This window comes from Anolis carolinensis, chromosome 3, assembly GCF_035594765.1.
Source record: "Anolis carolinensis isolate JA03-04 chromosome 3, rAnoCar3.1.pri, whole genome shotgun sequence".
Classification (NCBI taxonomy): domain Eukaryota; kingdom Metazoa; phylum Chordata; class Lepidosauria; order Squamata; family Dactyloidae; genus Anolis; species Anolis carolinensis.
Genome location: NC_085843.1, coordinates 120447454 through 120464292, shown reverse-complemented (window position 1 = coordinate 120464292; position 16839 = coordinate 120447454). Strand labels below are relative to the sequence as shown.

Sequence of the window (16839 nt, the reverse complement as noted above, 5' to 3'; positions counted from 1 at the left end):
TTGTGTTTTACGGGCATTTTTGAGTTCTGTAATCTAATAAACTCTGTTACTTTGAATCTTGTGGCGTTCTGTCCTTGACAGATTGCCCAACGCCCATAAAAAGTTTATTGCAGCAATAAACCCGTCAGGAAGACGATGGATGAGTTAAGGGCCAAAGTAGACCAATTGCAAACGGCTTTTACCGTTATCCAAACAGCTCAGGCTGTGAAAGGACATGTTTTGACTCCTGAACGCTTTGACGGAACCAGGTGCAAGTTGCCAACCTTTTTGGCACAAGTGGAGCTTTATTTTTCTCAGCTCAGTGCTCATGCTTTTCCTACAGACACTAGCAAGGTGGCCTTTATTTTGAGTTTGTTGACCGGTCCCGCAGGACAATGGGCCACTAATTTAATTTTGGGAAATGACCCAGTCAAGGACAATTTGAATAATTTCAAAAAGTTGTTAACTGATACTTTTGGGGATCCTCTCCGCACGGAGAACGCTGGGTGGGCTCTGTATCGGTTGAAACAGGGAAAGGGGACTGTTTTGGATTACTTAAATAAGTTTAACCTGTATCGCCACCAGCTGGATTGGGGGGAAAATGCATTCATGCTTTTATTTACTGCCGGGTTAAGTGATATGCTCCAGGATGAATTAGCACGCTTGGAGCCGGCTGAAAGCTGGGACGCCTTAGTAGCTAAGGTGCTGCGTTTAGACGCAAGGTTCGAGGCTCGTAAACACTCAAAAGCAATGTGTGCGCCACCCATGCATGTAACCAGGGCACCTGTGGTGATGGGGGAAGAGCCCATGGAGCTTGGGGTCTTTAAAAAGCTGTCTACAGAGGAAAAGAGCCGTAGGAGGCAGCTGGGCTTGTGTTTGTACTGTGGGAATGCTGGGCATTTTGCCAAAAATTGTAATGTGAAACCTTCCCAGCTTTCGGGAAAAGGCCAGCCCTAGTGCGACGTGAGTCCAACGCACTAGGGCTCCTCAAGCAGTCAACTGAGGGGAGGAAGCATGTTTTCGTACCCATTACATTATCTGTTGGGGGAAGGGAACTTGTTTCTACTTTGGCACTGCTGGACTCAGGGGCTACGGTCTCCTATGTAGATATTGAGTTTGCTAAGAAGCATGGCATTCCTAGAGTGCGCAAGGCATGCGACGTATGGGTGGAAGGAGCAGATGGGAGACTGCTGGAGACTGGGGTGGTTAACCATGAAACCTCAGCAGTAACGTGGGAGGTGCAGGGAGTAACGGGAACGTTTGTGTGGGATATTACGAGCTTGCCTAGATATGATGTGATCCTGGGGATGGATTGGCTAGCTGTAGTAAACCCACAAGTAGATTGGGCAACACGTAAAGTGATCTTAAAGAGGCAGGATTGTTGCACTCTAAATGTTACTCATTCTGATATGGAGGGAGTGCCTGCTGAGTATGGGGAGTTCTCTGATGTATTTTGTAAAAGAGAAGCGGACAAATTACCACCGCACAGGCCATATGATTGCGCCATCAAGTTGGCAGAAGGTGCGAAACTGCCAGCAGGGAGGCTGTATGCCTTGACTGTACCGGAAAGGCAAGCTTTGCGGGAGTTTCTAGATGAAAATTTAGCCAAGGGGTTTATTCGCCCATCTAGTTCTCCAACTGCGGCACCGGTATTCTTTGTAGCCAAAAAGACTGGGGAACTTAGGTTGGTCTGCGATTATCGGATCCTAAACAAATACACCATTCGGGATAGGTACCCGCTGCCTTTAATCTCGGAACTGTTATCAAGGGTGCAAGGGGCTAAGGTCTTTACCAAGCTTGACCTGCGGGGGGCCTATAACTTAATCCGTATACGGGAAGGGGATGAATGGAAGACGGCATTTAACACGTGTTTCGGATGCCACGAGTTCCGAGTCATGCCTTTTGGGCTTTGTAATGCTCCTGCGGTATTCCAGAGGTTCATGAACGATGTGTTCAGGGACCTAATTGACCAATTTTTAGTGATTTATTTGGATGATATCTTGATTTTTTCTAAGGACGAGAAAGAACATCGTCAACATGTCAAGCAGGTTCTGCACCGACTGCGGGCTAATGGGCTTTTCGCCAAGGCTTCCAAGTGCGTCTTTCATGTGCCTGAAGTGGAGTTCCTAGGTCATGTAGTGTCAGGTAGGGAACTTAAAATGGACCCACATAAGGTTGACGCCGTCAACTCATGGCAGGAGCTGAAGACTAAGAAGGATGTACAAAGGTTCTTGGGTTTCGCTAATTACTACCGGGAGTTTATTCCGAATTTTGCAAAGCTCACGGTACCTTTGACGCAGCTTCTGCGCAAGAAACAGCCATTTGTGTGGGGGCGGGAAGCTCACGAGGCGTTTCTACAACTAAAGTCTAGTTTTCAATCGGACAACATACTAACCCATCCTGATGTTGACAGACCGTTCGTGGTAGAAGCGGACGCTTCTAGCTACGCGTTGGGGGCTGTATTGTCTCAGAAGGATTCCTCAGGGACCTTGCGTCCCTGTGGATTTTACTCGCGGCAACTAACACCCTTCGAGCAGAACTATACCATATGGGAGAAGGAGTTGTTGGCGATTAAGGTGGCGTTTGAGGTGTGGCGGCACTGGCTTGAAGGGGCACGGCACCAGATCGTGGTCAGATCTGATCACAAGAACTTAGAGCACTTGCAAACAGCAAAGAAGTTAAACCAGCGTCAAATCCGCTGGGCTTTGTTTTTCTCCAGGTTTAACTTCAAGGTGCAGTTCGTGGAGGGGAAGGCAAACTTGCGGGCCGATGCTTTATCCCGCAAGCCGGAATTTAAGACCAATGAGCAGGTAGTATGTCAGACCATCTTGCCTACTGCCTCTCTGTGTGTTGTAGATAATGAGCTTGGGTTACATGACCAGATCCTTGAGGCTCAGAAGGATGATGTGTGGACTCAGGAGCAACTGATGCTGCTCTCTGCAGGTAACCGTACCATACTGCCGCATCTCCAGGATCAAGACGGGGTATTGGTGCGTAGGGGGCAGGTTTACGTACCAGTAGGGACCCTCAGGTTGGAGGTGATTAGAGCCCACCATGACGAACCCATGGCTGGGCACTTTGGCAGGTTCAAGACCGTACAGCTTATCACCAGGAGCTACTGGTGGCCAAAGATGCGGCAAGACATTCTGCGCTTTTGTGACAGCTGCGCCGTTTGTCAGCAGAGTAAGACGCCTGTTGGGCGCCCTAGAGGGTTGTTATCGTCTTTACCTGTTCCGGAGAGGCCATGGCAAATCATTTCCATGGATTTTATTTCAGATTTGCCTAAGTCTGGGGGTTATACTTGTATTTGGGTGGTGGTGGATTTATTTAGTAAACTGGCTCATTTTATTCCTTGTTCAACCATTCCGGCGGCCCCTACGTTGGCCTTACTATTTACAAAGCACATCTATCGTTTGCACGGAGCACCCGAGGTGATTATTTCAGATAGGGCTCCGCAATTTGTGTCACGCTTTTGGAAACACTTCCATGAGTGTTTGGGGACTAAGTTAAACGTGTCTTCAGCTTTCCATCCGCAAACGGATGGACAGTCGGAACGGGTTAATGGGCTCTTAGAGCAGTATCTGCGTTGTTTTTGTTTAGATCAACCCACGGCTTGGGTAAAGTGGTTACCGGTGGCGGAATTTGCTTACAACAATGCGGTGCACACGTCTAGTCAGCATACGCCATTTGAGCTAACTTATGGTTTTCACCCACGGGGAGGTGTGGCGCCGTCGACCAATGTGGTCTCTTCGGACCCTGTGTACCGCTCTTCGGAAATGGCTGCATTGCATGATGTTGCCCGTCGCTTACTGTTGGAAGCTAAGGCAACGCAGAAGACTCAGGCTGACCGCCACAGGCAGGCAGGGGAGGAGTTGGAAGAAGGGGATTTGGTGTGGTTATCTTCCAAACATATTAAACAGGCTGGGGGAAAGTTTGCGCCTCGGTATTTGGGTCCCTTTCCTATCGTTAAAAAGATTTCTTCTGTTGCGTTTCGTTTGCGTTTACCGTCTAGTTTAAAGGTCCATCCAGTCTTTCATCGTTCGCTGTTGAAACTTGATACCTCTAGTCGTCGTGGTGCTATAGCGGAGGGTATCACTGCCACTTCTCCGCCATCGGGGGAGGAGGCCTTTGTGAGAGGGGATAGTGTTATGATTGAGCCTCATGGCTCTGTTACTGACAGACGTGGGCGTAAGACTCCTCGAGAGTCAGATACTCTCGAGGAGCGAGAGAGAAAAAGACTGCGAGACATATTTGCAGCACCATCTGACGAGGAGTCTTTCGAAGGGTTTACGGAGAGAATGGAGGAGGGGCTGGTTAGCTCAGAGGAGGATGAGATGGATTGGACTCGGGTAAGGGAGGAAGTGGGTGCCACTGGCCATGATGGGACAGAAGATGAATGGGGACCTTCAGGATTAGACCCATGGTTTAGCTGGAGGGATGGGACGGGATCCACAGCTGGAGATGCTGTTGGGCGTAGTCAGAGGTGTTCCAGCTCTGACGAGGAAAGTGATGAGGAAACGCCCGGGTTAAGGAGGACAGCTGACAGTGATGAAGATTTGTAACTGGCATAAAATGGGGCTTGAGAGCAATTGCAAATTGCGTTGGGCAAGGTAATCTGGGCAAACGCTTGGGATCCGTGTGTGTGTGGGACGCTTCCCTGAAGACTTGTGTGCTTTCCTGTGCTGTGACGTAAGTTGATTGGAATCCAGGGTCAGACGGCGGGAGGGATTGTGTGGGCATTTGTTTGTGCAAACCTGTGCTTACTCTTATTAGCTTGACCTTCCGTCGTCTTCTTGACGGACGCCATCTCCTGCTTTGAGAACTCGGACTGAACTGACCACGGCTTGTCTTCCCCCCCCCTCTTGGACTTGGAAAAACTACAAACGTCTGCTTCTGGCTTTGATCTACGGAACGGAACTGGTCTACTCAACTGCTACAATCCTTGGCTGATTTACTCGTGTTGGAGATCCTGTCTGCTGTGTGTGTGGGGGAGCGACGCAAGTTACTCTAAGCACAGTGTTGGCAGCAGAGAGGAATCTGCTGCCAATTAGTTGCATTCTTTGTATCTTTTGTTCCTTGGCTTTCGTTTCGTTTATACCCAGGCTGACGCAAGCAGTTTGTTTTTACCCGGATTAAACTCCGGTTTAATCCGGTTTATCTTTTGAACATTTACTTTTGCCCCTTTTTGCTCCTAAAGGCAAAAACTGCCTGGCCCTTGTGTTTTACGGGCATTTTTGAGTTCTGTAATCTAATAAACTCTGTTACTTTGAATCTTGTGGCGTTCTGTCCTTGACAGATTGCCCAACGCCCATAAAAAGTTTATTGCAGCAATAAACCCGTCAGGAAGACGATGGATGAGTTAAGGGCCAAAGTAGACCAATTGCAAACGGCTTTTACCGTTATCCAAACAGCTCAGGCTGTGAAAGGACATGTTTTGACTCCTGAACGCTTTGACGGAACCAGGTGCAAGTTGCCAACCTTTTTGGCACAAGTGGAGCTTTATTTTTCTCAGCTCAGTGCTCATGCTTTTCCTACAGACACTAGCAAGGTGGCCTTTATTTTGAGTTTGTTGACCGGTCCCGCAGGACAATGGGCCACTAATTTAATTTTGGGAAATGACCCAGTCAAGGACAATTTGAATAATTTCAAAAAGTTGTTAACTGATACTTTTGGGGATCCTCTCCGCACGGAGAACGCTGGGTGGGCTCTGTATCGGTTGAAACAGGGAAAGGGGACTGTTTTGGATTACTTAAATAAGTTTAACCTGTATCGCCACCAGCTGGATTGGGGGGAAAATGCATTCATGCTTTTATTTACTGCCGGGTTAAGTGATATGCTCCAGGATGAATTAGCACGCTTGGAGCCGGCTGAAAGCTGGGACGCCTTAGTAGCTAAGGTGCTGCGTTTAGACGCAAGGTTCGAGGCTCGTAAACACTCAAAAGCAATGTGTGCGCCACCCATGCATGTAACCAGGGCACCTGTGGTGATGGGGGAAGAGCCCATGGAGCTTGGGGTCTTTAAAAAGCTGTCTACAGAGGAAAAGAGCCGTAGGAGGCAGCTGGGCTTGTGTTTGTACTGTGGGAATGCTGGGCATTTTGCCAAAAATTGTAATGTGAAACCTTCCCAGCTTTCGGGAAAAGGCCAGCCCTAGTGCGACGTGAGTCCAACGCACTAGGGCTCCTCAAGCAGTCAACTGAGGGGAGGAAGCATGTTTTCGTACCCATTACATTATCTGTTGGGGGAAGGGAACTTGTTTCTACTTTGGCACTGCTGGACTCAGGGGCTACGGTCTCCTATGTAGATATTGAGTTTGCTAAGAAGCATGGCATTCCTAGAGTGCGCAAGGCATGCGACGTGTGGGTGGAAGGAGCAGATGGGAGACTGCTGGAGACTGGGGTGGTTAACCATGAAACCTCAGCAGTAACGTGGGAGGTGCAGGGAGTAACGGGAACGTTTGTGTGGGATATTACGAGCTTGCCTAGATATGATGTGATCCTGGGGATGGATTGGCTAGCTGTAGTAAACCCACAAGTAGATTGGGCAACACGTAAAGTGATCTTAAAGAGGCAGGATTGTTGCACTCTAAATGTTACTCATTCTGATATGGAGGGAGTGCCTGCTGAGTATGGGGAGTTCTCTGATGTATTTTGTAAAAGAGAAGCGGACAAATTACCACCGCACAGGCCATATGATTGCGCCATCAAGTTGGCAGAAGGTGCGAAACTGCCAGCAGGGAGGCTGTATGCCTTGACTGTACCGGAAAGGCAAGCTTTGCGGGAGTTTCTAGATGAAAATTTAGCCAAGGGGTTTATTCGCCCATCTAGTTCTCCAACTGCGGCACCAGTATTCTTTGTAGCCAAAAAGACTGGGGAACTTAGGCTGGTCTGTGACTATCGGATCCTAAACAAATACACCATTCGGGATAGGTACCCGCTCCCTTTAATCTCGGAACTGTTATCAAGGGTGCAAGGGGCTAAGGTCTTTACCAAGCTTGACCTGCGGGGGGCCTATAACTTAATCCGTATACGGGAAGGGGATGAATGGAAGACGGCATTTAACACGTGTTTCGGATGCCACGAGTTCCGAGTCATGCCTTTTGGGCTTTGTAATGCTCCTGCGGTATTCCAGAGGTTCATGAACGATGTGTTCAGGGACCTAATTGACCAATTTTTAGTGATTTATTTGGATGATATCTTGATTTTTTCTAAGGACGAGAAAGAACATCGTCAACATGTCAAGCAGGTTCTGCACCGACTGCGGGCTAATGGGCTTTTCGCCAAGGCTTCCAAGTGCGTCTTTCATGTGCCTGAAGTGGAGTTCCTAGGTCATGTAGTGTCAGGTAGGGAACTTAAAATGGACCCACATAAGGTTGACGCCGTCAACTCATGGCAGGAGCTGAAGACTAAGAAGGATGTACAAAGGTTTTTGGGTTTTGCTAATTACTACCGGGAGTTTATTCCGAATTTTGCAAAGCTCACGGTACCTTTGACGCAGCTTCTGCGCAAGAAACAGCCATTTGTGTGGGGGCGGGAAGCTCACGAGGCGTTTCTACAACTAAAGTCTAGTTTTCAATCGGACAACATACTAACCCATCCTGATGTTGACAGACCGTTCGTGGTAGAAGCGGACGCTTCTAGCTACGCGTTGGGGGCTGTATTGTCTCAGAAGGATTCCTCAGGGACCTTGCGTCCCTGTGGATTTTACTCGCGGCAACTAACACCCTTCGAGCAGAACTATACCATATGGGAGAAGGAGTTGTTGGCGATTAAGGTGGCGTTTGAGGTGTGGCGGCACTGGCTTGAAGGGGCACGGCACCAGATCGTGGTCAGATCTGATCACAAGAACTTAGAGCACTTGCAAACAGCAAAGAAGTTAAACCAGCGTCAAATCCGCTGGGCTTTGTTTTTCTCCAGGTTTAACTTCAAGGTGCAGTTCGTGGAGGGGAAGGCAAACTTGCGGGCCGATGCTTTATCCCGCAAGCCGGAATTTAAGACCAATGAGCAGGTAGTATGTCAGACCATCTTGCCTACTGCCTCTCTGTGTGTTGTAGATAATGAGCTTGGGTTACATGACCAGATCCTTGAGGCTCAGAAGGATGATGTGTGGACTCAGGAGCAACTGATGCTGCTCTCTGCAGGTAACCGTACCATACTGCCGCATCTCCAGGATCAAGACGGGGTATTGGTGCGTAGGGGGCAGGTTTACGTACCAGTAGGGACCCTCAGGTTGGAGGTGATTAGAGCCCACCATGACGAACCCATGGCTGGGCACTTTGGCAGGTTCAAGACCGTACAGCTTATCACCAGGAGCTACTGGTGGCCAAAGATGCGGCAAGACATTCTGCGCTTTTGTGACAGCTGCGCCGTTTGTCAGCAGAGTAAGACGCCTGTTGGGCGCCCTAGAGGGTTGTTATCGTCTTTACCTGTTCCGGAGAGGCCATGGCAAATCATTTCCATGGATTTTATTTCAGATTTGCCTAAGTCTGGGGGTTATACTTGTATTTGGGTGGTGGTGGATTTATTTAGTAAACTGGCTCATTTTATTCCTTGTTCAACCATTCCGGCGGCCCCTACGTTGGCCTTACTATTTACAAAGCACATCTATCGTTTGCACGGAGCACCCGAGGTGATTATTTCAGATAGGGCTCCGCAATTTGTGTCACGCTTTTGGAAACACTTCCATGAGTGTTTGGGGACTAAGTTAAACGTGTCTTCAGCTTTCCATCCGCAAACGGATGGACAGTCGGAACGGGTTAATGGGCTCTTAGAGCAGTATCTGCGTTGTTTTTGTTTAGATCAACCCACGGCTTGGGTAAAGTGGTTACCGGTGGCGGAATTTGCTTACAACAATGCGGTGCACACGTCTAGTCAGCATACGCCATTTGAGCTAACTTATGGTTTTCACCCACGGGGAGGTGTGGCGCCGTCGACCAATGTGGTCTCTTCGGACCCTGTGTACCGCTCTTCGGAAATGGCTGCATTGCATGATGTTGCCCGTCGCTTACTGTTGGAAGCTAAGGCAACGCAGAAGACTCAGGCTGACCGCCACAGGCAGGCAGGGGAGGAGTTGGAAGAAGGGGATTTGGTGTGGTTATCTTCCAAACATATTAAACAGGCTGGGGGAAAGTTTGCGCCTCGGTATTTGGGTCCCTTTCCTATCGTTAAAAAGATTTCTTCTGTTGCGTTTCGTTTGCGTTTACCGTCTAGTTTAAAGGTCCATCCAGTCTTTCATCGTTCGCTGTTGAAACTTGATACCTCTAGTCGTCGTGGTGCTATAGCGGAAGGTATCACTGCCACTTCTCCGCCATCGGGGGAGGAGGCCTTTGTGAGAGGGGATAGTGTTATGATTGAGCCTCATGGCTCTGTTACTGACAGACGTGGGCGTAAGACTCCTCGAGAGTCAGATACTCTCGAGGAGCGAGAGAGAAAAAGACTGCGAGACATATTTGCAGCACCATCTGACGAGGAGTCTTTCGAAGGGTTTACGGAGAGAATGGAGGAGGGGCTGGTTAGCTCAGAGGAGGATGAGATGGATTGGACTCGGGTAAGGGAGGAAGTGGGTGCCACTGGCCATGATGGGACAGAAGATGAATGGGGACCTTCAGGATTAGACCCATGGTTTAGCTGGAGGGATGGGACGGGATCCACAGCTGGAGATGCTGTTGGGCGTAGTCAGAGGTGTTCCAGCTCTGACGAGGAAAGTGATGAGGAAACGCCCGGGTTAAGGAGGACAGCTGACAGTGATGAAGATTTGTAACTGGCATAAAATGGGGCTTGAGAGCAATTGCAAATTGCGTTGGGCAAGGTAATCTGGGCAAACGCTTGGGATCCGTGTGTGTGTGGGACGCTTCCCTGAAGACTTGTGTGCTTTCCTGTGCTGTGACGTAAGTTGATTGGAATCCAGGGTCAGACGGCGGGAGGGATTGTGTGGGCATTTGTTTGTGCAAACCTGTGCTTACTCTTATTAGCTTGACCTTCCGTCGTCTTCTTGACGGACGCCATCTCCTGCTTTGAGAACTCGGACTGAACTGACCACGGCTTGTCTTCCCCCCCCCTCTTGGACTTGGAAAAACTACAAACGTCTGCTTCTGGCTTTGATCTACGGAACGGAACTGGTCTACTCAACTGCTACAATCCTTGGCTGATTTACTCGTGTTGGAGATCCTGTCTGCTGTGTGTGTGGGGGAGCGACGCAAGTTACTCTAAGCACAGTGTTGGCAGCAGAGAGGAATCTGCTGCCAATTAGTTGCATTCTTTGTATCTTTTGTTCCTTGGCTTTCGTTTCGTTTATACCCAGGCTGACGCAAGCAGTTTGTTTTTACCCGGATTAAACTCCGGTTTAATCCGGTTTATCTTTTGAACATTTACTTTTGCCCCTTTTTGCTCCTAAAGGCAAAAACTGCCTGGCCCTTGTGTTTTACGGGCATTTTTGAGTTCTGTAATCTAATAAACTCTGTTACTTTGAATCTTGTGGCGTTCTGTCCTTGACATGTGATGTTTAGGAATGTCACACAAATGTAATGAGAAACCTCTGAGTCTGTCTGAAACAAGCAATAAATCATATATATTTAAAATAGAAGTGAAAGGTTTTCATGAGACATTGTGTTCCCATATATATCATTATTACAATTTATGTATGTGTATGTATTTCTTACAAGGGGTTGGTTTAACCTCTGGATTGCTATTAAAACTGAATTACAATGTCACAAAATTATTCATTTCTATAAAGTGTGTCACCAACATGGAATGTTTGGAAAGCTCTGATCTAAAGGTTCTTGAGAGACTTAATTTATTGCTGCCATAGCTGAAATATCCCCCCCCCCCCCCGGGAATAACTGTACTTTTGGCGCTTGCCAGACACTGAAAGTTTGGTAGGCAAATTCTTGAAAAGTATTCCTAGTGGAAGTTTTCCAATTTGATTCTTAGGAACTATTAAATATTAAATATTCATTGTTTAAGTTGTTTATCTCAGCCTGTATTACGTAATTGCAATTGTTTTATTGTTATTGTTGTTATTGTTGGATGCTGTGGATTGGTGTGGGGGCAGTGACGGACGACAGGGAGCTCTGGTGCAGACTGGTCCATGAGGTCACAAAGAGTTGGAAATGACTGACCAAATAAAGAAGAAGAAGAAGAAGAAGAAGAAGAAGAAGAAGAAGTGGATTGGTGAAGCTTTATACAGCAGAGCCTCAGTTAATCAGAACTCAAACAACTGGAACTCTCAAGGAACAGGCTAAAAAATTGAAGAAATGGTACTGCGTTCACAAAGCTGTTTTATATATCATATTTACTTAAAATATAATGCTAACCTTTTTTGGCTAAATGACCTTGCCAAAATTGGGGTGTGCCTTAGATTCGTGTCATACAGTAATGTTAGTGCTGAGTTAAAGCAAAAGGGGAGGCTGCTTCAGGAGCTGCACCTGGAGTTCATCCTTGAGGGACATCCTCTCTAAATGGCCAGGGCCCAGTGCTATGCAATCCTGGGATTTGTAGTTTGGTGAGGCAACAGCAGTCTTTGGCAGAGAAGGCGCAAAACCTTGTCAAACTACAGCCCCCAGGATTTCATAGCATTGAACTAGAGCTGTTAAAGTGGATTCATTTACAGCCTAGATGCAACCAAAATGTTTTCTTTTCCAAGCTTTGGTGTTCTAACACAATTGTTTATAACGAAAGAATTCTAAACAGGCAGCAACAGTAATGCACACCTTTTTTGGCCAAATTACGAAGAGTACACTTGACACTGCTCATTACATTCAACAGCAAGTACCTTTTTTGATTTCAGGGTTTTGAAAATTGAGGTGCGCATTAGATTCGATGGTGCATTAGACTCGAGTAAATCTGGGTAATACAGTAAAACTTTATCACATTAATTTCAGTTTATTTGATTTTAATTACTGTGTTGTACATCATTATTAATATCAAATCAATACAGATTTTATAGTATGCTATAGTCTTGGATATAGGATTGGTTAGGCCTATTTTAATAGTAACTGAAGAAACCAGGAACAACATTTATCTGGCATCTGTCAATCCCATAGGTGCTGGTTAGCTGAGAGTCAACTGTATATAGCTTGGCACTTGATGGAGTATTTCCTGAAATGGGTTTAGTGATAAGTATTGATGGGCTTCTTTCAGCTTTTGTATTTTGAGCCTTCATATGTATAACACTCAGGAATACCTGACATAGTTGTATATGATTGTTTTTTAATACTGTTTTGGGGTTTGTTTGTTTTTTTTAGCTTTTATTCTGTAGTGGCTTGTTTTTTCCCCCTTTGGATGAAGTATAGGTCACTAGATCTGGAAGAATATTTTGCGATTCCATTTTGCTGTTATTTTGAATAGTAGTTTCCAAACATGGAGGTTTCATGTCATTTTCCCATATGATCCCCCTCTTCTTTAAATGGTGCAATAATCCTATTTGTGAAATAACTGTATATTTCCTTTATCTGACATTGAACAAACCTTTAAAAACCTTGTTTTAAGCCACACTTTGGTGAAAGTTTTTAATTTAGGGTGAAAATAAATTGGGCTTTGTGTGTGTGAAATGCTAGACATACTTGATACTCGTTCCCCCTGATGCTTTATGACTAAGGAATAGTTCACACTGGATGAATTCATCCTTTTGTGCTTTTCATTTGTGCTGCAGACTGTAAAAGGTTGCTATGTCTGTGAAAGCAATCTACTTTTGGTGCCTAGTTTCATCAAATGGTCATGGAGTTTTCAGAACAAGGTCTTTGAAATCTCATGGGTTTTGCAGCAGCCAGAATGTGTATAAATCAAAGAAGAAGAGAGAGGTGATTATTAGAGCAGGGAAATATGGTGGGGAGACTACAGAGTTGGGCGCAGCTATGCAATCTGTGACGTATGATGTGTTCGGATTTATTTACCTTCCGGGTTACTATAATTATGCAATGCCCCATAGCCTTCTTTAAGGGGAGTAGGTAACTGACTATGAATACTATCTAATATCAGTGAGACACTGAGGCATTCTGAACATTTACATCTTCAGAAATAAAATTGGCTCATACAAATGTTAGAGCAAGCGTTTTTTTTCTTAACCTTGGGTGCTTAAGAGAGATGCAAGGTTTAAATATATTTAAACTTGGAATATATGCTTATTGATGTGAGCTCAGTTTTTGCAGTCAGTTAAAATGCAAACAAGTTGAAAGTTCGAATTGTTTTACTTATAAATGGTTTCAGGTTAAATAGAATAATGTCTGCATTTTTAAATGTATAGACACTTGGATTGCTTAATAGGATTGTTCTTGTTTGGTTGGAAATTAGGTCATGAAAATACTTTGTCATGATTTGTGCTAAAATGGCAAAACTGTAATGCACATCTTTAATATATTTCTAGAGCTGTAATACTAAAAATCATTTGGAATGGTTGTGTTGGATCTTCATTTTATGGGTTTGTTGTTTTCCTGTTGCTAGTCCCAAATGTTGTGGGTAGTAACAGTGCAGTGTTTTCCTTTATGTTGCTTGGCTATATGTATGCTAATGTTGTGACTTACTGACATTTCACCATCATCTTTAGCTTTGCAAAATATAATGTATTGATCTTCCTGCTTCTCCAGTGGAAAAGGTGGCATTACACTTTCAAAACCAGCTAATTAATAGCTTATGTGTTCCTTGTGACATCTGTCCTTCGTAGTGGTTCTTGTAGAATAGAGACATTTTAATCTTTGGGGCAGGAGTCAAGTTACCAACAAAAGAATAAACTCAGAAATGGTCTGCCTCCCCACTCGTCCTCTTCAGCTGAATAGGCCTATTCAAGGGAATAAAACACAGTCTGGCAACGCTAATGAAAGAAGCAGTGATTTCTCTGTTTTAAATAGTTCAGTATGTCACTAGTTTCATCAGGTTTTCATACAGGCATGAATAACTGTTTTATGTCCTAAACAGGCTATAAACTGCAGCACTGGACAATGTGTACATCTCAAAATCTTTGGGATGCTAGGAGAGCAGTTAAACACTATTGGGGTACCATAATAGTAATAAATTGGGTTTTAAAGGAATAAAAGCCTGGTATATTAAAAGCTAAGGAGAGACAATTGTTCTTGAAGGATGCAGAAATCCTGCCTGCTATAGGCGATCCTGTTGTTTGCTGACCTAAGAGTTATTTGAATATCTGAAGTTAGAGAGGTCCCACTCTTGGAATGGCCCTGTTCTTAATGTGTGTCTTGTCTGTGAGACTTTGGCATTAATTCTTTGATTTTCTCTGACTAGCCTTGGTGTGGCTTTGCCACAACTCTATAGCCAGCCCACTGAATCAGTGGGATTTAAATATGTACAGACTCACCATCGAATAATTGATTGGCGGCATACAATAGGATTCCTACTGCACAGTTTTTTCTGGAGCTTCCTAGAGTCTTATCATAAACCTTTCGCTGACAGAAGATATTAAAGGAACAGCAAACACACAGAGTCTTACAGGAGAATAAACACTGACATTTCTCTCACTGTCCCATTTGCTACAATGATGGCTATAGAGTTGTGGCAAAGTCACACCAAGGCTGGAGGGAGAATGGTAAAATATGGTGCTGTTTCTTGTTTTAAACTTGATATTGGTTAGGCATTGTTCTCTGCAAACAACCAGGTAAGCAAGATCTGTTAGTACTGCTTATGCTTACTGGCAGCATTTGGGATTACAAATCTGGGATTGAGCCTGGGATCTTTTTATAAACATATTTTGTGCTCTGCCACTGTGCTACATCACTTCTCTACCACTTTGATATTCTTCTATTTGTGCACTGCTTACAATGGTCAGCATGCCCCTTCCAACTCACTTCCTTTCCACTATAGTCTCCAGGTTCTATGAGAAGTGAAACAAACTAATTTAAAGAATAGTGGTGTTTAGAATTTCAGTGTATTTCTTTTTAAGTTACATCATAAGTCTTCCTGTATTGTAGGTGCTACAAAACATTCTAGAAACAGAAAATGAATATGCTAAAGAGCTACAGACCATGCTTTCTAACTACCTACGGCCCTTACAAGTTAGTGAAAAGTAAGTACATTATTATTAGTAGTATTTATATTTCTCTCTCTTTCAAGAATGACTAAAAACGGCTCTTCATATGCTAGCTATTTTAAGGGATTGGGCCAGCGTATATTTTTAAAGGCTTTCCATCACAGGTCATGTCTCTGCCACTGAGATTGGAGATGCCCATGATGATCGCATGTCTGCCATTTGGAAGCACTTTAGTATTTAACTGGCCTTGTTCTTCATGCAGTAGCAACTTTTGGTTGTTCATGAGTATTTGTTGACATTTTAAGTAATGGCTGCTCTATGGGCTTGGGGGAGTCATAAAGCTAGTGAAGAACTGTAATTGATATTGGCATATATAACTAGATTGCCACTCTGAAAAGCATGTGTTGACTGTCAGCCCCTCTTCCACCTTCCAAGCTTATGTGAGTTTCGCATCAGAAGTGTGTTCCTCACTGTAAGAAATATTTCATATTATGGAAGGTATGGGGGTTTGCTACAACTTTTTAACCTTTGTTTTCTCCCCCCCCCCCTTGATTCCAGGTTAAACTGTACAGATACTTCCTATTTAATGGGAAACCTAGAAGAAATCAGTTCTTTTCAGCAAATGCTTGTACAGTCTTTAGAAGAATGCACCAAGTACGTATCACATAATTAAGTGCTTTGTAATACTTCACAAACAAAAGTGAACTGTCTATAATAAGCCTGATTTACCTGAAGAAGTTGTTAGTTCATTCTGATATGTTGATTTAACTGTCTGTGTTTTCAGTCCAATTTTGGTCTTGAATAATCCAAAGAAAGTGTTAGCTATAATGAGAGACAATGTTTGACATTACATGATTTACAAGTAAGAAACAGTATTTCACTTACGTGGTAAACAGTGTAATTAGAAATATAGATTTAATAAAACAAGTACCTCTCAATATAAAGAACCTGAAAGTAACTTTGTGCCTGCATTCTGATTGCACCTAAATTAGAGGCTTTCATTGCTGTGTATTATTGATAGACATTGGGGAAATAATAATGATAATAATTAGTAAAAGATGAAGTGGGTTTTTTTTACATTTTTTCTTATCCGTATTATTTATATTTCATTAGTCTATTCCATCAGATATGCTCATGCCCACAGTTTATGTGAGTGTATATAGCTAGGTGAAGTAGGGCCAAACTAAATGTGCACTTTCTAAATGATCATGCCACCTATTGTGGCTTTAAAGTGGGAGTGACAAATTTACATGTAATGCAACAAACTCTTGCTCCCTTCCATCCTTGCATCAATGTTAAGATATTTCCGCTGACTCCAGTAGCATAGGTGAAGAAAGCCTGTGAGGAAATGTCTGAAAATATCCAAGGGTAACTAGTAGGCTTGGGCCCAAATCAATTTGAATGAAAATTATTTGTAATATTCAGTGGGCCGTTTTATGTAATCTCCAATAACAGAACGGGGAGGAGGGAGCTGAAAAGCCTGGCGAAACGGATTAAGGGAGTAGGGTTTTATCCAGTTCCTGGATAAGAAGGGCTTAAATCTGCAATATACCTGAGGCAGAGATTTGCGTGTCTTTTTATCTCTCCCCGGTAGCAACAGTGTCCCTCCATTTCTTTTTGGAATGTTTCCCAGGCTCTTCCTCCAGAGAGGGCCCTGCTGGGTGGACATTGAAATGTCTCCTCTTGGAGCATGGGGGAGTTGAAGTCTCTCTCTCCTGCTGTTTTTCAGCCAATAAAAATCCTGGTTGTGTCCATGCTCTGATTGGCTGAGAATGGACACAACCAGTGACTACAGTTCCCAGAGCCCTTTGTCTTATTTTGAAAAATGTTATGGTTAAAACCTAAAATAATTCTAGAAAATCAGTAGATTGGTGAATTGTTTTGAAACTT

The 16839-nt window shown here is 44.5% G+C and overlaps 1 protein-coding gene across 4 annotated transcripts in view; it reads left to right on the top strand.

Moving 5' to 3' along the window:
- arhgef7 (Rho guanine nucleotide exchange factor 7) overlaps positions 1 to 16839 on the top strand; it is a 147913-nt gene that overhangs the window by 59626 nt on the left and 71448 nt on the right. For all 4 annotated transcript variants that reach the window (XM_062975449.1, XM_062975448.1, XM_008107000.3 and 1 more), the window contains 2 exons: positions 14891 to 14985; positions 15508 to 15603. In XM_062975449.1, coding sequence (XP_062831519.1) covers positions 14891 to 14985; positions 15508 to 15603 — 191 coding nt within the window. The remainder of the gene's footprint in view (positions 1 to 14890; positions 14986 to 15507; positions 15604 to 16839) is intronic.